Here is a 26,193-nt window from a genome sequence, read left to right as displayed (position 1 = left end):
CAACAGGTTTAGCTTTAAGAGTTCTTTAATTGTGTAAAATAGGAACCATCTATTCTTGCATCTTTTCAATTGTCTCTTCCTTGTATTTTCCCTTCTCCTTGCCAACCTGGCGGGATTTGGCTTTACGCTCCAGGATCTTCTTGCGATCTTTGTCCAGCTTTAGCCTGGTGATCACCACCTGGAGAAACAACCAAGAATTCAGTGTCAAAAGTGTTCAGCAACCAGGAAGAGCTGTGGTAACATCAGGTGGCCCAGGAAGCACCAAATCACCCAACGTTTACTTTCACTGACTGATATAGTTTGAGTGGAACAGAGGCACTGAACTGCCTTCTGCTTTCAAACCCCTGGGCTGTATCAGTTTTTTGGGGACATTCAGGGATTGGAAATAACTGGCAGTTTTTTCAATGCATAGCCACAAAATCTGGGTGAACTGAAGAGCAGACAAACTTCCATTTATCTACATAATAATTGCTTTTAAGTAAATCTAATTTGCATCATGCTACTCAAACATGATGACTACTACATTCACCTAAAGCACAGCTTACAGCTGAGCCTTCCTCCCATCACCACAATCATTACTTTCATTTCTCCACATCTTAAGTAATGCTACCTGAATTTTGGAACACAGGAAAACCAAGCTGCTGCTGACACTATCCTATCACTGCTGTACATGTGGAGCTGCCAGTACACTGGGCTAAACCATAGGTTAACAGTGGAAGTTGTTCATGTATCACAGTGACTCATATAAAGATTCTTTAAAGAACACATCTGCTACTGAACAGCTGCAAAATGGCCAGTCAGTTATCAACTGTGGCCAGCATGGCCAGTCAGTTATCAAGTATGGCCACATAAAGGTAATCTGCACAGACCATTTGCCACCAGAGCTTCAAAAGTATTTCCTAAAAAAGCAGCAGCAAACCAAAGCTCTGATTTTCAGCCCATAGGCATCTTTCAGTGCTCTTCATGCCAAAACAGATGAAGAAATTCACGTTTTGATGCTACTGAAGGGAGTACCTTAAAACCACAATTAATACAATAAAATCCTAGAAAAACCCCAGAGGCTGCAGCAAGGCAGCACACCCCTGTCCAGTTCCATCGTGCACCAAGACTCCCTTAATTGTGACCAATTCCAACCTCTTTACTCGGGAGGTGCAGAAGCTGCTGACCCACCACCCCACTGCAAGTTTCCAACAAACAAAACATTTTTCTGCTACTTATGCATTAATCATCATAACCTTAATGCAAAGCTTTATAAAGGTCTGATTCACAACTAGAGAAAGCTTTAACAGAATGACCAGCACAAACCTCAGTTTCTTTCATTGCTATTTACTCCACAAGCACTACGTGCACTGGTTCCATAGCAAGGTCACCCCAACCCTCACATGTTATTACTGCACACAGGTCATGTTGTTTTGGAACAATTCTGCTCTCCCTCTGCTGATGTGCCAACAGAAAACCTGTTACAACTGGGATTTCTTCCCCCAGCACTTGGGCATATGTGCCCACAAGGCAAGGCTGATGAGACTAATTTAATCTGCATTGAACCAGACTTTGGCTGGTTGTTCTCTGTAGTTTGAAATGTTTTCCTGTTACAATCTAAACAGGCTTTACCTGGTTTTGACCAACTCTAAACATTGTAAATCACTTTGCACCACAAAAAACAGATTCAGACAAACCTAGTTCACACTAGTCCAGTCCACAAGAATAAATCACAACTCTGCATATTTATTTGAACATTTCCAACACCTCCTTGATCAGTGCAAGTCCCATGAAACAAAGATGAAGGATTGTTCTGGACAATGTATTCTGTTTGATCTATTTTAAGAACACCAAGCTCCTCCACTAGCAAGCCCTACAAACACTGAGAAGTTCTTGATTTCAGCTGTCACTTCTCTACTATCACAACACTAAACATTTCCTTGTTTGTGACCCCTGCAATGCTGTAGTATCTCAATCCATTATTCCATACATCAATAAAAGGTTTCTGCTCAGGCAAGCAGCAGTGTCTCACTGCATTTCAGATCCCAGTCAGGCACCATACCTTGCTGGGGTGGATCCCCACGTGGACAGTGGTGCCATTGGCCTTCTCACGCTGGACACGTTCAATGTAGATAACGTATTTTTTTCTGTACACCTGGACCACCTTCCCAATCTGCTGCCCTTTGTAATGTCCCCGGACAACCTAAAGACAAACATGAGAAACAGACTGTCCCATACTTTAAATTCACCCCATAAAGAATTAGCAGGCCCTAAGGAATACCATCTAATCATCCCAACAGATAACCAGAACTGCCCAGGTGGAAATGCCAACTCTGCTGTGTGCATACACACGCTCAGACATTTATCATTAGATAATTCCAGCAATCAGGAAAATGCAAAATACAATGGGTAAGTTTTATATTTTCCCTTCAGTAAACCCTCATGAGGGTCTTTTCAAGCAGAATAATGGTTAACTTCAACTGCTTTTAACCAGTTTTTCACCTGTAAGCTTGGATTAACTTCTAAACTTATCTTACAAATATCACAGGTAGCACTCTATAATAAGGCACTTCATAGTTAAAAGCCTTCAATCCAGCATGATAATGTAACTAAAATGCAGTAAAGCTCCCAGCAGAGTTATACTCCTTGTCTGTCCCTTCCCACTGACACGACCTCAGAAAGCATTCGTCACCCAAGCCTACAGCCACATTAACTTGTATGATTCCACCAGACTCACACAAACCTCTGGCATCACTTGGATTGGCCAAGCCCTTCTCTTTTGCACGGGCTACACACAGAAACCACAACAGAAGTTGGGGGAGTGAGAGTACAACACACAACACCAGCCAGCACAGCTACCTGGACCTCGTCGTCCTTGCGGATGGGCATGGAGCGGACGTTGTATTTCTGGCGCAGCTCCTTGGAGAGAGGGGAGGACATGATCTTCCTCCTGATGTGAGAGGGGGCATTGAAGTGTCGCTTGCGGTTCTTGCTGCGGTCTGAGGTCACAAAGGGGTTGAACTTCATCTTGGCTGCACAAAGAGAAACAACACTTAGGGAGAGGCTTTGAACTCTTGCGCTCTGTCCTCTACCCACACAGATATGCTCAGGCATAAAGAAAGCAATTTAAACTATTTTCAGGCTCACTCCCAACTCATACACTCTTATGAACTTCAGACAAGGTTTAAGCCTCTCCTCCAGTTAACAATGCCCCTGTGTTTGGCAGACATGTCACACACAGACACCTCAGATCCTTATTCCTAATCTGAAGCTTCTGGTTCTCACGAGTCTGGACAACTGACAGTAGTGTTGATTCTGTGCTGCAGTACACACTGCTTTCATTATAAAGACTGCAGGACTCAGTGAGTTCATACTGCCCAGGTACTGCCTATAAAGTATAACACCAGCCTAGCACAGACAGCAGATCTGTAAACCTGTAATACCTTCAGCCTTCTCTTAAGCAACTGCACAGGACTGTCCTTCGTGGCACAGCCCATCCTGCCACAGGCAGCTCCGTTAAATGACGTTTTTGTCCAACTCCACAACTTTCAGGTACTTCAGACCCGCACCTCCGGCACACACCAGCCTGGGCTGCAGGGCAAGGCCGCAAATCCGGCACCACAGCAGCCACTAACCCGTTACCCAACCGAAGCAGACCGAGCTCTACGGCCTGGAGCCCGAGCTCCCCGCGGCTCCCCAGCAGCTCCCCAAGGCAGCCGGACACCCCGCACCCAGGCCCCGGCTCCCCCACCGCTTCTGCTCGACCCAGGGCAGCCCGCTCCGCCCTCCTCCCCCGGGCCCACCCCAGGCAGCAAGCAGCCTCCTCCCGCGCGAACGGGGCCTGGAGCCGCCGTAACTCCGGGAGGTCTGGGGCCAGCAGGGCCCGAGGCGACCGAGCCCCTTCCCGCTCCTCTCCCGCTTCCCCGAGCAGGTTCCCCCGGGCACGCCGCGGGTGCCCCGCCTCGCCGGGGCCTGCGGAGGACAGAGCTGAGCCGCCCCGCGCAGGATGGCAGCGGATGGACACGGGCCGGGCCCCGCCGCCCTTACCCCGCTGCTGCTGCTGCCGCCACCGCCGCCCGGAAAGAGTAAGGCGCCCGCTTCCGCTTCCCCAAGCAGCTGCCGGGATCTCGCGAGAGGAGAGGGAACACGTGCGCCCCCTGCCGGCCGGAGGACCCAGCTGCAGGGGGGCGGGCGCCTCCCCCCCCTCCCCGAGCATCGCCCCCTGGTACCCCCCGAGCATCACTGCCCAGCATCCCCCCGGCACCCAGACCCTATCCCCACCCCCTGCGTGCTTCCATCCCTGCATCTGTTCCCGCATCCTCTCCTTCCAGCGTGTCCCAAGTCAGAGCTGTTTAGCAGCGGCTGCATCTCTCCAAATCCTGCTTCTGCCCCCGCCCCCGAGGACAAGAAGAGCACCCCCAGCCCAGCTTCCTCCTCCCCAGCCCAGCTCAGGACGTCCCTGTCCCTCAGCCAAAGGGCAGACCAGAATCTCTGCCAACTTCAAATTCCTCTGCCCAGACCCTGTTCCCGTGCCTGGGTGTGCTGTCACCCACACCCCCACCTCTAAACAAACTTACCTGCACACCCAGCTTGCATCTTAGGTAGACTTGGTGTTATTACATTTTTTCAGGACATAGATTAATTTATTCTCAAGAAAAAATATTTATTGTTGGTGGAAAGGAACCCATAGATTGGCTGAGAAGCAGTAGAGACGTTTGGTTGGGTTTTCATAGGATGGCAAAGTGTCTGGACTGTTGAGTTGCAGCAGGCTGAGTGGGACAAACACCTTTCTCAGTGCTTTGCTCATCTTTTACACAGATTAAGGATCCTTCAGCACTGTCCTGTTACGTCTGGAAATCTGAGTTCAAATCCATCCTTGAAGTTAACTGGAAGCAGGTAGGATCTTTTCCTTCAACAGATTACATACAGCAGACACCAACATCAGTAAGCAACACCTGAACTTAAGAGGAATGGGTTTCTTGATATGGCACCAAAATTCATTGTTTTGTAACCTTTTACTATTTATTCTTTTAAAATTGCCTCAGACACATTTCTAAATAGTGAAGCAAGGATAAAAGGAAATTAAAGGAGGTGGGAGGGGGAGAAGAAAAACTGTGTTGTTTGATATACCAAGTGGCACAGTGACTAAAGCCAAACCCATCAAGTTCCAAGCACAGTCTGCTCACCTCTCATTGAAAAACCCTGAGGTCAGGACAGTTGGTGCTGATCCAAATCAGGCACTGAATGTCCAGACATGGCTCAGTGCTGATTACAAAAAGCCTCCTGTTAACTTCCTACCCAGTGACCTGGCTTACAGTGATTGCATTGTGAGATAATGCTTGGGTCACAAGCATTACAAATGAATTAATTTGTAATTACAAATTAAAAATTAATTAAAACAAAAAAATTAATTACAAACAAAAGAAAAAGAGCTCTTTCAGACTGATTTTTCAGTTGTAGTACAACAAGAAGCCAATCAAAAAGTTTTATTTTTAATTATAGACTAAAAAGGTTAATATTTAATTAACATAAGGTTGCAAATTAAGAGAATTGCCAGAACTCCTTAATAATCTCCACTGTAAAAATGCAAAGATTTGTGCTTTAAACACAGGACTATGGACATACTACAGGACTATGTCCTCCCTTCCCCTGTCCCTCCCTTCCCCTGTCCCTCTCTCCCTTTTTCCAAGGATGATGGAGAAATACCCCAGTCACATATTTCACCTGAAACTTCAAATGACTATGCTAAAGCAGATACTCATCACACTCACTTTCAGCCCAAACACTTTGTACATCACACAAATAAACTTTAAATGAGAAATATTCAGAAATTAACTACAGACATGACAGCCTACACTGCAGAAGTCACTCTTCACAGAGCAGTAGCTAAATGCAAGTGCTTGATAAACCAGATGAAACATTCACAAACACATCCTTAATTTTTTTTTCTTACCCCATTTCCATTTTATTCTTTAAAAAATAATCTTCAGCAGCCTTAGAAGAACAGTCTTAGTCTTTTAACCTTTCAGCACTGCCTAGAATATACCTATGCACAGCTTTCTGTACAGCTAAAAATTTTAACTCCACCACTGCAAAGCATCCTACATCTCAAAGAGCTCACCATATGGTGGGATGTAGCTGTGAAAGGACTTATTTAGCCTGGAATATGTACAAGTTCAAATATTTTGAACAAAACAAGGCTGTAAAAACACAAATAATTCTGTCAAAATACTGACTGGAAAGAGCAAAGGTAGGAATATAGGTGAACAATTATGATCAATGTTTTTCCTTCCACTAGGACTTGGAATTGTTTTTGTTTGCATTGATTGGTTTTTGTTTGCATCTGTTGCACTGCAACATAACTAAGCTCCTTTTGTCTCTAGAAAGTGTTTGAAAATAAAAGTGAAATCTAATGCAACATGCAGACACAGGGCAGGACTGCTCTGGCAGTAACTCCCACCCTTTCACATTAGAGAGATGAAGAGTCAATTCTTCTGTAAACAAATGATGCAGCATCATTAAATGACCCAAACCAGCCATGTCTGAAGGACAAGCTCTCCACAACTTAGAGTGGACCCAGAAGGCAGCCTTGGCTTGCCAGCACTCAAAAGGCTTAGACCTGGCTTGGAGAACTAAGGTGCAGACTGTTTCCTCAGTGGAGTTTTGCCAGAACTTGAGTACAATTTGGTTTCCACATCTAGCAAGAAAAAAAAAGTGATTTATTAGGTTATTGCAATAGACATTTTGGCAGAGGAAGTAGGCACACTGAAGTATGCACCTGTTATTTCCAAAAACAGCCAAAGAATTTAACTGGTCTGGTTTAGAGAACTGGTCTGGGCTGCTCAGAAGCATTCAGACAGAGGATGGGGAGAAGGGCAGAAATAACGTGTCAGGGGACAGAGGGAAGATGCAGCCAGCTTTGATTGTTTGTGAAATTGTTCCAGGAGAGAAATTTCAGAAAACTAACAGTGCAATCCCCTGTGCCACCAGGGCTCAAGAGAAGGATGCACTGCTAGGATACTGAAAATTACATCCTTGTAATCCACTGGGTTGATAAGCTGTGAGTAAAGGCTCACCAAATTCAAGAGGGAAAACTAGGACACTTTTGCTGTAAGCTTCAGCTGGCTACAGTGGATTAGAGAAAATCCTTCAGCCAGCAAGAGAAGCGACCACGATGGAAACTCCCAGCTCCCCCTGAGCATCCAGCAGCACCCAGTGGGTACCACTCTGTCACAGAGAGACACAAACACCACAATGAAAACAAGCACCTCAGTTTCAATTTGATTTTTGTAAATGAAAAAAAAAAAAAAAAGTATAAAATCTATCCATACATTAACAGATACAGGAAGTTACACAATCCAGTTTACACCTAAAGTAAGAGCAATCAGTCCATAACAAGAACAGGGGAAAAATCCCAATTTGTCCCAAGTTGCTACAGGGCAGAGGACAGCAAGGGGGAGGCTGGCTGGCTGGCTGCTTCTTTTTGGCATGTGGATAAAACTGGCTACCTTCCCTACTTCCAAAGCAACAAGACAAGTTCAACAGACACATATTAGGAATACTTTGAAATGCATTTGACTCTAGCATTAACACTGAATATTCAAAGATTACAGCATAATGTTTGGATCTTTTGCCTCCAGGAAAGGGCAGTGGGCAGCAGATACTGAGCAGGAGAAATCCTGCACCTGTCTCGGAATTTACAGCACTGATTTAAAGATTTTTGTTTTACAATTTTTATCTATCCTGGAACACTTAAAATTTGTCTTTTCTCAACTCATTCATGAAGCATGCAGAGAGTTACTACTCAAGGATCTTTAGGAGGCTATGGAAAATGCACTGGTGGGTTTGGGTCTAATTTTAGTGAACTCATGTCTACTGTTCCATGCAAGCCACCCCTGGCAGCAGTTTTCCCCTCACGCCTCCATTTATTGGAGATCCCAGAAGACAAGGCTTGAATCAATGGGCATGGAAGGTCAGGTGCCACTTTAAGGAATAAAACAAAACAACTACTGGCAGGGACCAGCTTGTAGGAATGCCTGTCCTGCTCCTGCTGTACCTGTGGGTGAACAGTGTCAGTCTAGGGCTCAGAAAAGATGCCTGACTGAATTTTAAAGGAAGAGGGAGGCACCTTCAATCCTGAAAAGACAGATTTCCTGTGTTTGACAGGTGTATTCAATATACACACACAAAGCAAGACAGTATTTGTGCTCATCATCCACCCAGAAGACTGCACCATTTTTCTGAACACATAGAATATACAACCCCTTTTCAAAAAACCCCCAGTAACAATAATAAAGCAGAATCCAGACTGTTGGGTGGTCCGTATTTAAAAAACATAATAAAGAATAAAAGCTAATGCTGTAAAGACAACTATTCCCTTTCAAAGCAAAGGCCACATAAAACCGTGTTGCTCAGTTTGGTTTTTACTTCATGCCACCTGTAAACACAAGACTGGATATTCAGTTTCTGGGAGGAAATTAAATTACTTTTACATCCAGGGTAAAAGAAAGGCCCTCCACTGCCTGGGTCATACATTACCCAGGAAAAGGTAGCTGGGGGAAGGCTTTCTCTTCTCGTATGCTCATTTCATTACAAAGGTCACATCTGAACAGAAGAGCTTTCAATAAAAGAACAAGCATTTCCTGATGTTACTTCTGCCCCTCTCTAAAGTTTGCTGTGGGGACACTAACACTTTCCACTCCTCACCAACAGATACATCACCTTTTTGGCACCATAGGTGGAATTTCTTCCTAATGTATATTTTTACCTTATACAAAAGTTCGATTGTCTAACCATGCAAATACAACAGAATTCCAAAGAGTGCCACAAGACAGCTCAACTTTTTGCAATCTATTAAGTTTGTGTACTGCCATAGGAACCTTTCAGAGAACAGACTGCCATCCTTACTTAGATCTGACAGTGGATTTCATATATGGCATTTAAACCTCTCTCTCTGGGTGGAGAGAACTGAAATCTATGCCCTGATTTCCATTGATTTTTCAGAGCTCCAAAATGCCTGGAGATTTCTTTGATTTGTTGAAGACATCTTCACTGAACAGCCCGATTAGAGAAGAACTTACTGATTCAATCAAATAGAAAATAAAGACAAAAACAGGTAGTGGTAGATTTCTCAATCTTTGCTCCTGCCTTGGAGACTAGGGTAGAGTTTCACTGTTACTGCATTTTCCCCAGCTGGATCTTCTTCCAGGCCTCTGATGCTGTGAAAATGCAGGAGTCAAGGATTCCAGCTACAGTAAATGTTCCTCCAATGATGGCACATATCTGAAAAGTACAGAGAGAGAGGAAATAGGTTTGTCAGGGAAACTTTTACGCAGCTTGAAGCTGGGGGGAAGGATATTACTGCCTGCTGCTTGAGTATTTTCTGGAAGCACAGTAAGAAAAGGGTAACAGTGCTGGGGATGCAATTAGATGACAATCGTTCAGGAAAAATATTCCCTACAGTGGAATAACTTAGTGCTACTCTGAACTCATCACTGCCAGAGCCAACTGTAAATCCCACCTCGTAAGTGCCTACAGCATGAGAGCTCTTCTTTTCTGGGCTAAACTCCAACTAACAGGGCCTTCTAGAAGCTCTGTGTTGCTTGTATCTTCCTGTTTCTGTTTTCTATTACAAATACCATGGCCTTATAATCTTTTCCTTGTTTCACAAGGTACAGCATTTGCAAACAGCCAAAAGACACTTTAATAGCATGTGAAGGACAGTGACTAACAAAGAAACTTAGCTACCAGTGACACCTACAGCTAAGTCTGTCTAACATTTTCCATTACAAGGGCTGCTTACAAAACTGCTGCCATCTTAACTCTCTGTGGGCCAAAGTTTTCCATGCAGGGCATCTCAGGTTGAATTATTTAACAGCAGTAAAAAGACATAATCATTTTCAAGAACTGAGTTAGGAAAAAAAATAATCTCCTGATTAGCATAAACAGCTTACTTCAGGTCTCAAGTGCTATAAAATGCAAAGGTATTCTGACATGTCAGACCAAAGGAGCACCCAAAATCAAGGGACTCCAGTTATGGACTTTGCAACACAGCTTCAATTCCCTTATCTATGAAAAGGGGACAATGCAGAGCTTTCCTCCCAGGAAAACATATTTGAAGGGTTTAACACTATGACAATAGCCATCTCAGAGTCCTTGTGAATATATGTAACTTGTACTCAGGACTGGATTAGTACAAACCACCTGCTTGTAACAAGGCAGCAGTTAAATGCCATAGGACAGGAAGAAACACTGCTCACAGGGTGCCACCCCACACAGTGCACAAGGCAGGGTGCACATGGAAAGTATGATACACAAGAATGTAACCTAATAACATTTAACAGCCAAGTTATAATTACACAGGACCTGGTATTTCCTAACTCCCACATTTTTTACTTCATAACTGTGATGCTCTTTTAATTTGGCCTTTTACACTGCGCAAGAGACACAGCATCAGTGAGAAAGGGACAAGATACAGAGCCCATGTCCTAAGAAGGGCAGGCCTAGAAAAAGTGAAAATATTTTTGTGAGCAAGAAGTCAAGAGAGAGAAAGAGGAATCCAAAATCAGTGAGCCAGTGTAGCAGGGCATCAGAGAAATGCAGCACCACTGACACAGCAGGGAACACCATGCCTTGTCTCTTCTCCCACACAACACTACACCCCACGGGCAAAGTCACAGGCATTTTAAAGAGTAAGAAAACAGCAGTAAGGTTCAGCTAGGTGGGGAGTTAGTAGCAACAGAACAAGCAGTTCATTAAGGGTGAGTGAAGGCAGTGAGCAATAAAGCAGACATTTACATGTGTATTTATAACCAGGATATATGCATTTGGTGAGCTTGGTGAGATGAGGAGCTGCAATAAAAATGGGTTTTGCAGGGCAGCTGGCATTCCAGTGGATAAAGGCTTCAAAAAACCAGAGCACCAGCCTGAGGCTAAGTTAGTATTTTTAGGGGACAAGTCCAGCTCCTGCCCCCGTGCCCCCCTCCTTGCCATCCCTCAGAGCATGACACAGGGTGACTTTTCAGGGAAAATGACCACAACGGAGTTGGGTTATTTCAGTCCACAGCAGCTCAGCTGACAGGAGATGTTCTACCGCAAACAACAGAAAAAACCCAAAGATTTTACATCAGATGGTTGGAAAATCTGATTTCAGTGCAGCAGCTCAAGGGGGTGGGAAACAGCAAACAAAATATATTCATCTGCACAGCTCTCTGCTTTGCAGGGTTATGAGTCACACACACCTGGCATTTGCTTGGAGCCTGCCTCCCAGCACGCACACAGCCCTCTTGTTCCATTGCGACAAAAAAGAAAAAAAAGGCATCACCAGAGTTATAGTCTCTAGGTCAGCACAGAAGCTGCACCACTGTGTTTCTTTATCATCACAGTTCTACTACGTCTGGGGCACTGGTTCTTAGTGGTGCTAAAGGAAGTGAGGAATCATGCACTGATTTATATTTAATGGAGTTTTACACTGGGAATGATCTGTCTGTGGCTCCATTAGCTTACTCAGGCCCAGCTCTTAAAGGAGGAAGGAAAAGAAATAAAGAAGTGTAATAGTTACAGCAGTGAGAGAACATGCAATGTGGGGTACACACGAGGGTTTTGAACAGACTCTGATGATAGGAAAGTGGCTGGGATGCAGAATGAAGTCTAAAGGAAAACACGAGTGGGTGCGCAGAGGGAAGCAAGGCTGCAAGGAAGATGATAGAAAGGCAAGTGTCAGACATGGGACTGTGGAGCTCTGGGATGTCTTCAAATCTGAAAATTACTTCTAAGGACAGAGGAGACCAGTATGACCCCCAGGTGATTCCTAGGAAGGTAAGGTGCAGCATCCCACTCAGGGATTTCTGGCTGACCTGCATAGTACCTTGTAGAACAACACCATCTTTGTTTTAAAAATGCCACAGGGGTGAGTCTGTGATACCTCCTGGTAATAGGCCCTGTAGCTAAAATAATTCTCCCTGCAACCTTTCACCCTACCCCATTTTTTCCAGCTTGTTTTTTTAAACACCTAGATGGCAGACAAGTCCTCTCATATCAGGAAAAGCTTTCTTTTATTTTCTTAAGATTTTGAATGCTTTAGAAGAACTTTGGCTTGTTTTCTGCCTGCTCTCCCTTCCCTCTCCCCTCCCAGCCCCTAGACTGACCTCATGATAAAATGTTCTTTCAATTTGGCTACTTAAAGGAACTCATAAATTTTCAACAGTGAAAACTTTCCCTCTTGCTTCATAACCTCAACCTAGAGGCCATGAATGGCTTCTCTTCATGGGGGGATGCCTTGATTCTAAGCAGTGTGGTTTAACAGAAAAAAAAAATACTGTGTTTAACACTGTGCCAAGTGTCTGTGGTTAACCCCAGGATCTGTGGCAAATTCACAGTACAGTGACTGTGGCAAAACGACCCACAAGCAGTACAAAATTTTATTAAATACTGAATTTTTTTGAGTATGGCATGTGAAGTAAAATCTGTGCTTTTTGTCCTGCACAGGAAGCACCTCCCACAAAGACTTATCCTAATTTTCTGTTCCATGTATCTCCAAAACCCAAGGAGCAGGCATGAGAAAAGAATGGGTCAATCAGGAACACAGAAATCCTAGGAACACTGCTGTGGTGCTACAATGCTGCTTTGAATGGCACAGGAGGTTTTTGAGGGGCAAACTTGTTACTAACAAAAAGCATCAGATAACCTTCCCAGCAGCAGAATGAGACTTTTTTTTAACTCTCTGAACAACCAATACCTCTCATCTGATCTCTCCACAAGGGATCATCCCTTCCCTCCAAGACTGACACCATTTGCCCCCTAAAGCTTCTTTCAACCCCACAGGATCCTTCTTCCACCCCTGGGACACATTTAAATTTACTGAAAGCCACGAAGGTGCTGTGTGTAAACTATCTGCTTGCTAGAAGAAGTCACAGGTGACCCCTCCTACCCAAAAGCCCCTCTTCTGATTTTAAATAAAGCAGCTGCTGCTCAGGAAAAGCTGCTGCTTTCCATGGCCAGCCCCATTTGGTAATGACTCCAGATGTCCCAGCACAATCTCTGTCTGGACCTGAGCCCAGTGCTGATCATCACTAACTGGTCTCCAGAGCAACTGTGATGCAAAAGGCCCCACTGGAGATACAGAAAGGGGCTAAAGCACTGGAGAGGACAATGGAACAGATCATGTCATCAGAACAGACCAAGGAAACCTAGGACAAAAAAGTGCTTTGATCCTCTGCAGTGCTGATCTCCTCCTCCAACCATTTCAATGACACCTTGAACCCTGTAAAGCTTTAAGGACAGCCAAAGCTGTCCTACTGTAAAACATTCCAGATGGTCCAGCCTGAACACCACAATACAGCATCTGTATCAGGGATCTGCCTCTAGTCAGCCTTGTCTGACAAGGGTCTGGCACACCTGTATGATGTGCTGCATAACACCTATTGCAGGTATCAGTGTCACCCATAGGGAGGATGTTCAATTGGAATGGTCCCAAGAGAGCTGCTTGAAACTACAGCCATTTATAGGACCAAACAAAGGAGACAACTGGACTTGGCAGTGCTAGGTTAACAGTTGGACTTCATCACCTTGAAGGTCTTTCCCAACCAAAAATGGTACTATGATTCTCTGACAAAAATAAATTCTAAAGCTCTTCTTCAGCAGCCCAGCAGCCAGCATGTGCCTGACTAACTTTACAGATGGGATGGGGCAAAATTCTACCTGGGGCTATCTCAAATTGAAAAGGTCATTGTGGCAGCCAGGGAGGAAAGCCTCTCCTCTGGGGCTCTGTGTAAACTCTGAAGCACAGTATCAAATTCAACTAAGATGCTACTTACATGCATACAGTGGCATATCAGCAGTAAATCTAATCTAGCAACATGACAAAGCATAATGCCAGCTATCAGTCATTTCCAAATACTGTTTCTAGTTACAAACACCTCCAACAAAATGCACAAGAAACCTATAAAAGCATCTAAAAGAAGCAGAGGCAGTATGAGATGCCAAGTCATAAAATGCTTACTTTTGACCTTTTTTAGTATTATGTTTTGAAACCAAAGAAATGTGTTAAGAAGAGAAGGTCTAAAACTGCAACACTTAGATTTTGCTTCAAGCCCCTTTTTCTCTTGGTATCTGTGCATCCTACAGACCACATGCATTTCTAAAGTTAAAGCAAAGGGAACGTGGTGTTTATTAGAAGCTGCAAAATCAAAGTCTTCAAGTGCAACACAGTTTATGTTACTTCCAATTAAAATATTCAAACAGTTTAAAAAAAAAATCAAAATCCAAGGTCTTCATTCCAGCCAATTTATCAGCTACTTCACAGGGAGATTGTTCCTCCCTGGCACAGTAGACTGCAGTTTAAAACCTTAACTCCCTGAGGACATTTTTTTTTTAAGTTCTGGAAGATCTTTAAATAGCTCCTTGCCTAACTAGCAGTTTGGACAGTACAGCTTTGTTACAGATGGTGAGATCAGTACTGCAGGATGTCACCTGGATAGATCAAAACATAACTCCTCAGGAAAACACTTCCAGAACTTAATAATGCAGCTCTTTTCCACTTCCACCCCAGAGTAAATGCCAGGAACTTGGCATATTAAGCCAAGCAGCAACACAGGATAAAACAATTGCCCTGCATTCTCTGCAAGTTAGATCTCAGTTAGAGATGGTATCTGCAGCATGCTTTGCTGCATACCACATTAGCTTACTGCCAAGTTTCTGACATGCTGCAATAGTGTCCATCCAGTCTAGACAGAGTTTGGCACTTCTGGAACAGGGCAATTTTCTTTCTTCTTGTGCCTAGCTATTAAATCAAATTGTCAGAGCACAGGGCTTTCCAGTTACCTCACCTACACCTCAGCAGTGTGGTGATGCACTGCTTTATTACTTCAATCATGTCACAATGCTCTGAAGCAGAAACTCAATTCTGCTGGACAAGAAAGGCTCAGAAGAGAAATAAAAGGCAGGCAGGAGAACAGCAAATGAGAGGTCTACAGTAACTCACCGATGTGATAAACCTGTACAAAGGCTGCCTTCTCTCTGTGTATTTCACTGTGATGGGGCTCAAATCGTAACGAAACCAAATGGCTGGGATGATGCGGCCGGTGTGACTGTAGGCTACGTACTCCTAGGGAAGAAAGTGGGAGGGAAACAGAAGAAAATGTAACTTCATTCCAGATAGAATGTCTGCAATAAACTGCTTCTGTGTAGCTGGCACTTACACCACTCTTTTGTACTACTGATCAGACTGAAAGAAGAAAACAGCTAATTCCTGTATGACTGCCCACCTCACATTCCTACCAGAAAGGAAAATAAATTCAAGTTATTTACAGGCTGATAATGATAGAGCTGGGAACAGGGAGTGATGGTGCTTACTCTCACCTTCATTCAAAGTTAAAGAAGTGAACAGAGAGGCTTTAATTGATTTTTCTAGCTTAGAGTTGCTCTATTTAAATACAAGCAGTCTCTAAGTGGTTGCGGGTGAAGTTTTTGTCCTGTCAGTATGTAACTCATATACGAGGATACTTCTCGAGAAAAATGGAATTTAGCTTGCAAGAGCATGAAAATCCCTCCTTGCCCGTGCACTCAGAACAGCAAGCAGCAGCTCCTGCCTGCAAGGCCCTGTCATACTGGGACCAACAATGTGAACGCTTTGTCCACTCAGTATGGATCACACAGAAAACATTTAAACCAAGCTTAAAAACCATGCTGAAAGCCAAAATTAAACTGGACAGAGAAAAATACTGGCAAAGGTTGAAAAAATACTCCAACTTAATTCAGAAGGAACATCTTCAGTTTGCTAGTGATAATCTCTCTTAATCCACTTCTTAAATAGCAGGTACAGTGCAATCAATCAGCCACAGGACAACACCTCAACAAGACGTGCTGCACAATGTCAATGCAGAACTAACATCAACTCAGTGTCTTAAGCCACATCTTTCTGAGCTAATATTTTGTCTGTGCTCATAGTACTAATACATATCACTTTTCTAGGATCAGGACATTTATCTTGACAGACTGACGAAAAATAAAAGAAAAGCTGACTGGGGGCTCAGCATTCCCATGAGAGCCATCAGCACTGGCATTGCAGACACTGTCTCTTTACCCAGCTGCTCTTCCTCTCCTGCCCTGTGACATGCCAGCCACCTCAGATGACCTTATCTGTTTTAATTCTTCACACAGGGGCAAAGACAACCTTAAATACTTCAGAAAAATGAAGAAAGCACAAGCAGTAGGACACCCATGAGCATGAGAATTATAATTTTACTCTGTAAGTTTAGAGGCACACAGTGAAACAGCATCCATCTTCTTCATTAATTCCATATAAATCCCAAATTTCTGTCAATTTATCTTTTTTCCATGGATGACAAGCAGACTGTGGCTGAATTCCCTAGTCATAATGTTTGAGGGGTCTTATTGCAGAAGTTGCAGCATATCTTGGGAGAGGAGCTGTCTAGGAAAGTGTGGATACAGAGGGTCTAGGTGGTAAAAGGAGAAAAGAGACAGACAACCCACACTCTCCTATGGATACCAGTTAATTTGTGCCAGGCTATTCCAAAGGCTTCTTATTTTTGTTTCCCATCAATCAGGATGGTGAGTCAAGGACTAAAGCACCAATAAGAGCATTTTTGGGTTTAATGAGAAGAAAACGCAGAGACAGCTCCGTTCCTCTGCACTTCAATTTTGATAGAACTGACCTCATTTTTTCCTTCCACTCCCCTTTTCCCCACAAGCAATCCTGTGCTAATGAGTCAGTCTTGGCTGAACACCTCAGTTTGCAGCCATGCTCGAAGAACTGCCAAAAGCTCCTGCTGTCTGTTTTCCAAATTACTTTTAGAACTTGCATCTTATCAGAACAGTTGTGACAATAAGCAGAACAAATACATTGCAATCTCAATAGAGGGAGACATTCAAATGACTGGGACACACGGTATGAGCAGGCCCAAAAGTCCCTATAGACAGGAACGTTAATCAGAGCACTAGTCCATGAGTGTGTGCTTGATTCTCTGTTATGGCAAACTAGTAGGAATTAGGTATCATAAACAGGTTCTGGACTTTCATTTATCACCTGACTGCTAAGTAAGTTGAAATAGAAAGAGGCTTTTTGCCTTTTTTTTTTTTTTTTTTAAAGTTCAATACACTGTATTACTAAAATACAAATTTATTCACATATAATGTAAAGTAATTTAAGAACTATAAAGTTCCAACAACTATAATTATCCACTATAATAAAGTTGGGACCAGTACGTATTTGCTGCTGCTGTTTGAGTGGCTTAATATCTGAAATCCATATTTGTAAAAAAGCTCTGACACATCTGTCACATTTGTCTGATACATCCATCAGAATTTAGACAGTTTTATCAATAAACCCACATCCAAGTTCTGTTCTGTTTGTTCAGTTGGACTGCAGTTTCCATCCAGATGGATCTTGACATAAATTACAAGAGCTCCTGCAGCCTGTGAAAACCTTCCACACAATTTATAGAAATCTAGATAATTTTAAACTGAGATATCTGGAAGTCAGGTGTAACAATACCTTTCTCTACAACTCAAACAACACCACCACCTGCTCTGACATGCCCTCACAATCCCAACCCTGGAAAACGTCAGCACCAGGAGCAACAAGAAACCCCAGTATGCAAGGCTTCAGTTCCTTCTTCTCCCAGCAGAGGCTACTGCTCACCTACAAACATACAAGGCTGCAGAGCAGAAGAGCAGGAGGGAGGAGGAACTGAAGATTGCATCCACTGGGCTGCAATCAGGAGCTTTTCTGGGAACTACCTGCTTCTTTACCTTATTTGCTACAGTGTATTGGTATGAGTACCGCTGCTTGCCACTGATGTCTTCGTACACCGTGGGGACTATCTTCAGTATGTAGTCATGAGATGCAAGAGCTGTGGTCAGGAAAGGAAAGTACATGTTAGCATTCAGAGAAAGGAATCACAGCCTGTACAACATCTCAAAGTAAATGTACTAAATAAATGCACAGCTAAAAAAAAAAGTAAGTCACACGGAAGGTCTCTCCTTACCTCAGCTTCTGTGACAAATTTCACATTCTATATTTATGTCCTTTGTACAGAAGTTAGTAAGGTAGTTGGATGACATCAGAATCTGCATGTCATTTTAAGGCTTCCATAGTACCACAACCCATGGAAGTGAGTTTGGGTCACTTGAAAGTTCCTAAATCCTATCAGTGCCACAAAACCCTGTCCTGGTTAAATAAAGGACTAGCTAAGGTCAGAGCTGCAGATCACTGAGCTTCTGACAGAATAAGCTGAGGCATCACAACCTGCATAGTCCTGTTTCTTGTGCATTCATCTTTCTTTATTTCTCTTCTCCTAGAGCTGTTTTTTGTTGGTTTTTTTTTACCTTGTTATTTAAATAGCTTGTGCTATTTTTTTATGTGTCTGCTGAAAGAGTTCTGAAGCAGAATTGTAAATTATTTCTCGGCAGGATCCTTCTGCCAAATGTAAATGACATTTGGCTCCTGAAGGAAAACAAAACAAAACACAAACAAACAAAAAACCCAACCAAATCACATTTGTCTAGCTTCAGAAACAGCCGTAGAAATTCTGTTCCAAGAAGTGGACAAGATCAATATCCTGCAGGAACCTCAACACTTGAAGGAAGAAAACTGCTGAACTGCAGCATGCACTGGAAAGTTCTTTTTTGTGTTGCTGGTCATAAAGAAGGGTAATGAACAACATCTGTCCTTCTGGTCACAGGGTAGAATTTAAGGTAAGAGCTAACTTGCAACACAAGAAAAAGAAAAGCTCTGGTGGTGGTGATAGCAGCAAAGGGAAGCTATAGGGATAAGACAGGAATAAAATGCAGCAATTCTGAGTTGCTCATAATAGAGCAGGAGATAATGTCCAGGTTGCAGAAGGGTTGCAAAGGACCTTTTGGGCTAAGCCTTCCTTGTGGTACTAGAGAAAATGGAAACATCAGTCAGAAATGTCTGGATCATTTTGGTTAAAGAGGCAAATTAAAGACTTCTGGATACACCAGTGTTGCATGAATGGCCTTGTTTTCCCTCCTGCACAGAATGGCTAAGCCCTGTAATCACCAAGAATACATACGATTTGAGCTGAGTTTGTCTGCTCCCTCCAAGGCATTGAATGCTCCATGAACGTTATGGACCTGAAAAGCAAAAAATCATATGAGGAAATTATGCTCTGACTTGGTTCTCTTGATCTTTGCTTCCCTGTCTTCCCTGTCCCATCCTGCAACAAGGAAGTCAGTCTGATTCAACCTTTCCCAAAACAAAGTCTTACCCCAGCAAAATACGACTTGAAAAATCTTTCAGTGACCATCACCACAGGGGTTGATTCCAAGTAAAAAAGTTGATTTTGCAATGTCTTACAATATGAAACTCCAAACCCCCTCCAAAGCTAAAGGAATTGCAGTTGGAAAAAGGCCAGTTGTGAAATTTGAGAGATATTTCATAAGAGCTTTGCACAGTTAACTGTGAAATTAATCAGGCTGGAAGGCAATTAAATGGGAGTCAAATCCAGGTTAAAACTCCAGAGTTCTCCTACAAAAGTAGCTCATGTCAGAGCAGTTGGGCTTGTACAGCTCTTACTTACTATCCCAGCTTTCATACCACGAACACTGTGCCCTTAGAGATGGGAAAGACACAAGCCAACACCACCATCCATCCACCTTCCAGCTGCAGGAAATATTGTGTATTCCAAACAAATACACAAGTATTTGTTTGCCCAGAATAACAGGATTTCCATTCTATGCCTTCCACATACTGTCATCTGGAGTCTCATGTCCACCAAAGGAATAACCAATTTGCAAACTCAGTAGACAGGGAAAACCCCACAGCCAAGAGCTTTAGGTTAGAGATTGCATCATGGATATAATGTACAGTAAGCTGCATAGAAAGGACAAATAACTCCACAACCTAGAAATTCCTGACCTTAAGCCAAACAACAGGGAAGAAGAGTCTGAAAGAAGTATTTGGCCATGGGTGTGACAGAGTTTCACCTCGCTATCAGGGCAATGCAATCTCCTTCCCTGACCCTCTCAACAACTGATGGAGTGTGGATCTCATCCTGGCTGCTTCCTTATTCTGAATGCTATGGAGTGGATGATGGTTTGGAGGAAGCAGCAACTGAACCTGTTTCTCTCCTGAGAAAGGAAATTCTAGAGAGAAAAATCATCAGCAAGTTCAACTGGCAAGGTGTTGGCAACAAGCACAGAGCAAAACCAACAGCTGAACCCTCTACAAGGGCCTGTCTGCTGGCATTTCAAGTTATTTTACACAACAACAACAACCATTTCTGAACTACACACACATACTGTATGTATTCTTTACTCATTGTAAAAAGTACATGGAGAAAAAATACCCACTGGACTGGGCTGCAGTATTAATTTCCAATTCTTAATACAGCTGAGAAGTCTCTTACAGCGTATCTGGGCCAGAGAATTTAAGGCCCACTTCAAACACTCTAACAGTATTTGAGTGGTTGCTCAGCAAACAGCTGTATGTATCCTGTGAGGTAGATGCATATTTGGACTTAGTTCTTGTTCTTGGCTTCTCATCACCCAAACTTCCATTTATATATATAAAGTTGTCTGCTCTGCACCTTTCCACACAGCAAGTTTGCAAAGCTGTGAGTTACAGGGCTTCCACACAGGAAAAGCCATCAGCCATTTCACAACTGTCTCTTTCTGTGCCACCAGGTTCTTTGGTGCATCTTGTCTTTTGGTGCATCTCTTGTCTTTGCAACATGATGGCATTTTTAACTCCCAGTCTGTTGTTTTACCATCATTTTCCTCATGGAATGCTCTGGACTCCCATTACAATACTTGCTGTCCATAGGCTGCTAATTAATCTCTGCTCTACAAAGGGCACAGGTGTATTCCTTGGGGGAACACACTTGTTTGGACCTTGTTAAGCACCTGGAAGGACTTCAACACACAGTAAGCTTTTGGCCACAGTAACCAAATTGCTTTGCAACAGAAAACTTCAGCAAGCCTGTTCAGCCAGACATTTTCAGGACTGTGCAGCATTATTAAGGCCAAATCGAGTGCTTGGAGTAGTGGCACAGGAGGCTACTGAATAGATTAACAATGCCAACACTTTGTTCTCCTGCAACATGGACCTGAAGAAGATGCTTGCCAGGGCCTTGAACACCCTAGGCTCTAACCCCTACAAATGCACACAAAACAAAGACATATAACTGGACATCTAACTTAGCCAGAGTCTAAGAGCAGGCTAAAATTACTTCCAACCTTGCCACTATCAAGGAAAGGCAAGACCTCCCACAAAGGTTAAAATTAGGATTATTCAACAACATGATCTAGCACTCAAGAGAATTCTCTGACTAAAACCAGATAATCTCCTACTTTCCACATCTCTCTCTTCACTAGGTTACCTGACAAGCAAGAAACTTATTGGTTTGAGTTTTGCTCTCATCTATCTGAGAGAAAAATATAGAAGAAGACTGCCACTATTGTGCATGAACTACTGCTAAAGAATTGATGCTCATTCAACACCAGATGAGATTTAAATCTCTACTTCAAACACACATTTTTTTTTTTCTGGAGAACATGGCATGTACCTTAGTGGACCATTCTGACCAAGCTGCTAACAATTTAAAAAGAACTCCCAGCACATGACACAAGCAAATGAGAAGCTTCTCATCCCCTTCAAGACATGAGCATATATTACATCAAAGCAGGTGGAGACAACACAAAATATAAAATAGGTCTATCTACATAGACTGAAAGCTTTTCATACTTGCTGACTCTCTACTCTGCCTGCTGAGTCCTGGTAGCACCTGTTCAGTGAACATATCCTTCTTTAATTTGTGCTGTTGAACTCATGTTTACCTACAGCAGCAGCAGCACCTACATGCTCCATTCTTGTGTAGGGAGATGATGAGTAGCTATTTTGAGCTTTGAGAGTACTCATCAGAACTTGTCCAATTCCAGAGCCAACTACATGTTTGCTAGACAGGTTTCTCACCACCAGAACTGAAGATGCTTGCTCCTTTGCCCCCAAGTGTCCAGACTTCTCATCTCATTCATGCTGATTCACACTTCAGCTCCATTACTCAAAGACTCCATGATAAAACAATGAGAGTGCTACCTTAGAGCTCTGATTTCCCACGCAAACTGCAGAGCTCCCCATTAGCACTTACCTAATGCATTTCATAATCTCAGTGTGCTTTGCAGACATTAAGCAAAGCTTATTTGTATGCTAATATTCCAGCGTTCCCACACAAGATATTTCCTAAAAGAAGCCGGGAGCAGAGTCAGAAGACTACAAAGCAACGCTTAGACTTGTTAGCATGAAAAAGAGTTTTGGAAGTGGGTGTACAAGCAGCAGACTAATGAGACGTCTGCACTGAGGAAAGAAGATTACAGAGAGACTATGGGTAAGCAATGTTTAGGGTGAGTTGCAAACTGGGTGTGCACATATATAACTCCCACCTATGCTGCTAGCTCCTTGGAAGTAGGTTAGAGAAGTGCTGTAATCTGTCTGTATTGAGAAATCAGGAATTATTACATAACTTGCAACACCTGGTGAAACTCTATCCACAGGGCAAGTGCACACGTCCAACTTCTTCCCAGCAGGGAACTGGTAGCTTTAAGTCTAACTTGTATTTCACAGAATAAATTTGACTAATAGGTGTCTGCTCTACAAGTAAAGCGAAATGAATTGAAAAGAATTTGACTGGTGCCATAGTAAAAGCAGTAGTGAGCACACATCTTCCCTTACTATATTCACTGCTCCTCTGCAAAAGCAGTCAAGATACTTTTGCTGTATTAATCCTGGAAAAAATTCTGCATAGGATTTTGCAAAGCCATGATTTCTGCTCCCTACAGGCAGACAGACACATAGTTTTCCAAAAGCACTTTCAGTTTCAGATGAAAACAGCAAAGTTACCATATGACTAAACACTGCTCCTTCCTGAAGTGGTGGCATATAAGCAGTCTGTGATCTCTTCTGGACTGCATGTACACCTCATGAATGCAAAATTTGAGCTTGCTTACCCAGCCATTCTTTCTTATGCCCCCCCAAGCACTGCACATAGCCCTTCCATAAAACCAAAAGGTTTAATATTAAAGTCACTCTCATTGCATTCCTTCCCCTAGAGCCAGGGAATTTTCAGGGAAGAGACTCACCTGTAACTTGTCCCCAAATGAGAGCTTGTGGATGACATGAGTCATGTCAGGGTTCTGAGGCTGCGCAGTGGCACTGTGTGTTGATACATGAAAGTTACCAGGGACCTGAAATAAATCAAGACAAGGAAAACAGGATTTCACATTTTACCCTTCAAGGCATTGCTAGGCTCTGTGATACAAAGCAGAAATCCAGTGAGCCTGGCAGGCTGTATCTACTTAGTAGAGGGTGATGTCTGGCATGTCAGAGAAAGGTTCTGAAATCCCTTCCTGACTTCACCATCACCACCCTACTGCATACAGAGTGGAGATTGTTTGTGGAGATCCCACAGCCCAAGAGTCTGGCACCCTCACGTTGCTACTGCTGCTGACTAGGAGGTGATAAGTGGATCACTCCCAACTTTAGGGATTCCTAACACTTAAGGCTATGTCTTTCATCTCCATTAAAACAAGATTCATGTCTGACAGGCAACAAACAGTTGCTTAATGTTTTACTCCCACATCTTGCATTTATAAATGGACCCACTGCTGCAGAACAACTCTGTGGATATATTTCATTTGTAGTAGTGGCCATGAGCAACCTTACTTTTGAGAAGATTGTGAGTAAGAATGAGTTTTATATAAAAAGAGAAATGCCACCAAATGATGTGGGGTTTCCTATACAAACTAAGCTACATCTTCAGCTTCCAGCCATGGCAACAGACCTTCCAAATACAGGATTTTCTGATTTTAATATTTTAAATGGAGGGAAACAGGAAGTTCTGAAAAACACAGATTTCACCAAAGGACTCAGTTCCAAGACAAAAAAAGAGCACTGGTGTCATTTTAATGGGATTACTCTAGCATGCACACTTTACTCAGGTCACTACCCCTACTTACTCTGTGAAACATTTCCACAGATCAAGCTCAATCACTGTCATAGAGGGTGCAAGAATTATTTCCTAGCAAGAAAAAATGGGAAATTAAGCAGTCTTGATTTGCAAACTCTTTGGCAACACTGAGGAGCAATCTGACACAGTGTAGGACAAGAGTGGGAGGACAGTTATACAACTGGTGCCCATTGTGCTCCCTGCAGAGACCTTACCAGCAGGGCCATGGGAGGCCACATGCTGGTTCCATGTGCTTTCAGGAAAGGTAATTTAAATTACTTAAGGACCAGCAGTGCACTCCTGGGAACACTTTGAGGTGTGGACACAAGCTGTGTCATACACACACGCAGTAAGCAGGGTAGCGAACTCTGCACTAAGAAGTACACACAATCATCTCACTGCTACCTTGTCCTCCCTCTTCAGGTTTGAGAGTAACACCCAAGTGCAACCCCTGGCCCAATTTCAAAGCCTGGCTGTGTCCCCCTCCAGACACCAGCTCATACAGAAATCTGTGCAACTTCTGCCAAGGGACTGAAGGCCTCAAGCTCATACACAAGAGGTTCATGTCTCCAGAGCCAGAAGTCCTGGGTCAGGTCCCTTACCTCTGACAGCAACCCCAACTACTGTACAAAACACAACTAGTGGCCTTTCATAGATAAAGCAGTGAAGGGAGCTTCTCACTGCCACATAGGGCAGCTCCCTTTTGAGTTCCTTTGGTGAGCAGGACACACCACATCTAGCCGACAAAACCCCAAGTATTTCAGCTCTGTGCTTCAGGAATTGGCAGAAAAAGGACTACCTTTCAAGATGCCCTTTCCCAGTATTATGGACTATCAGCTGCCAGTATTCTTGGTGGCTTAGAGGAAAGAAATGTCCTCTTTTAAAGTCCCTAATCCTTTCCTCTCCACAGAATCAGTAAGAGGTTCTGCCTGTTATTTTTAGATGCGATTTAACATGACCTGGGAGGAAAAGAAGGAAGTAGGATTTTGTAGCCTGTGGTACATGAGGAGGAGTGAATAAAGGGTGTGCCCTTCTTAGGACATCAGTGGGCCCCACCACTGCCTCTCCCACCCCAGCTAGTCATCTCCAGCATTACATAGCAAGATTATTCAATTCTGAACACGCCCATCCCAGCCAGGAGCCTCCTCCAGGCCTGGATTTTCATTCTTTGAGACAGGAGGAGAGCATCCCAACAAAGCATGTGCAGAGGCCTCGTGCATGTATTCCAAACATCTCATGAGCTGCTTGTGTTATGCTGGCACTCTCTAGTAAGGAACATTCCTGTCATTCTGCGGCTCTCGGAACAAAAGAGCACTTGGATAAAGACATTGCCAAAGACCTCTGCAGAGTGAGTCATATTTTGGATGTGCAGAAGTCATGACCAATAAGCACAGAAGCCATTGGGTATTTGTAGGGAGTTCATACATCCCCTAAAACATGAGGCTGGGGCACACTGCTCAGCTGCTCGCTGCTCTCAAGCAATGCTATCTCAATTACCTGTTTTGAAAATGAAGAAAAAGCCTGATTTAACACATTCTCTGTGGGTCTAACTATGCAGCAACCTCTACCCACATTGCTCTGCAGTCTTAACCTTACCATATGAATGTAAGTATGGTTAAGGTAATGGATGTACACTCTACAGGAGAGACACTGACACTAAGTGTATTTACAAACAGATCTTAGTAGCATACACTCACCCACTGTCATTCCTACTTACCTTGTTGATGCTGAAATGGCCCTCAAACCTGCAGCCATCTCCATTATGGAGAGGTATCTTCATTGAGTTGTCAATATGACCCACTTCGTGCCTTCCCATTTCATCTTGGATGTCTAGTCCAACTACTGCATGGGTGGGAGGGGAAGAGAGAAAAAAAATCGAAATTAAAAAAAACAAACAGGAAGGTTGCATAAGAAAAGCATACACTCCTTTTAATGGGAAAAAATCCACAACTATTCTTCCTGACATCTGACAAAATGTGCTAGGAAAGTTATTTGTCAAGTATCAATCGTTATGCTAGCTCTTCAGAAAGAGCTTTTTAACCAAACTTCTTTTCAAACTGCTTCTTTGACACAAATATACCTCTCATACTCTCACCCTTCACTGCAATGTCAATTACACCAATAGAAAAACCTCAGGTGGACAAGGCAGGTGATCTGTGAAAAGCCAAAAACTGTCTGGTGCATTCAGAGTTACAAATGAAACTTGGGAGGAGGTTTCTTCATCCCAGAG

The 26,193-nt window shown here is 43.3% G+C and overlaps 2 protein-coding genes across 4 annotated transcripts in view; both read right to left on the bottom strand.

Moving 5' to 3' along the window:
- Nucleotides 1–7: 7 nt before the first annotated feature.
- On the bottom strand, nt 8–4,127 carry RPL26L1 (ribosomal protein L26 like 1). 3 transcript variants are annotated; one of them, XM_030459009.1, is made up of 4 exons: nt 4,027–4,127; nt 2,839–3,011; nt 2,042–2,182; nt 8–178 (listed from the first exon to the last, which is right to left on the bottom strand). In XM_030459009.1, exons 2-4 carry the CDS (start codon nt 3,004–3,006, stop codon nt 50–52), a joined length of 438 nt encoding a protein of 145 aa, XP_030314869.1. In that variant the 5' UTR covers nt 3,007–3,011; nt 4,027–4,127; the 3' UTR covers nt 8–49. The 3 variants fall into 3 exon arrangements, with proteins under 3 accessions (XP_030314869.1, XP_030314871.1, XP_030314870.1); XM_030459011.1 differs by lacking the exon at nt 4,027–4,127 and adding an exon at nt 3,941–3,959; XM_030459010.1 differs by lacking the exon at nt 4,027–4,127 and adding an exon at nt 3,783–3,847.
- A 1,323-nt stretch (nt 4,128–5,450) lies between these two features.
- ERGIC1 (endoplasmic reticulum-golgi intermediate compartment 1) overlaps nt 5,451–26,193 on the bottom strand; it is a 58,487-nt gene continuing 37,744 nt past the window's right edge. The window contains exons 5-10 of the mRNA XM_030458898.1: nt 25,681–25,805; nt 23,098–23,202; nt 19,035–19,095; nt 17,749–17,849; nt 14,960–15,082; nt 5,451–9,261 (exon numbers count right to left, since the gene is read on the bottom strand). Coding sequence (XP_030314758.1) covers nt 9,154–9,261; nt 14,960–15,082; nt 17,749–17,849; nt 19,035–19,095; nt 23,098–23,202; nt 25,681–25,805 — 623 coding nt within the window. The 3' untranslated portion in view covers nt 5,451–9,153. The remainder of the gene's footprint in view (nt 9,262–14,959; nt 15,083–17,748; nt 17,850–19,034; nt 19,096–23,097; nt 23,203–25,680; nt 25,806–26,193) is intronic.

The sequence above is a fragment of the Calypte anna genome, chromosome 13, assembly GCF_003957555.1.
Source record: "Calypte anna isolate BGI_N300 chromosome 13, bCalAnn1_v1.p, whole genome shotgun sequence".
Taxonomy (NCBI): Eukaryota; Metazoa; Chordata; class Aves; order Apodiformes; family Trochilidae; genus Calypte; species Calypte anna.
Note: the sequence above shows the minus strand (reverse complement) of the source record. Positions and strands in the feature narration are given on the sequence as shown.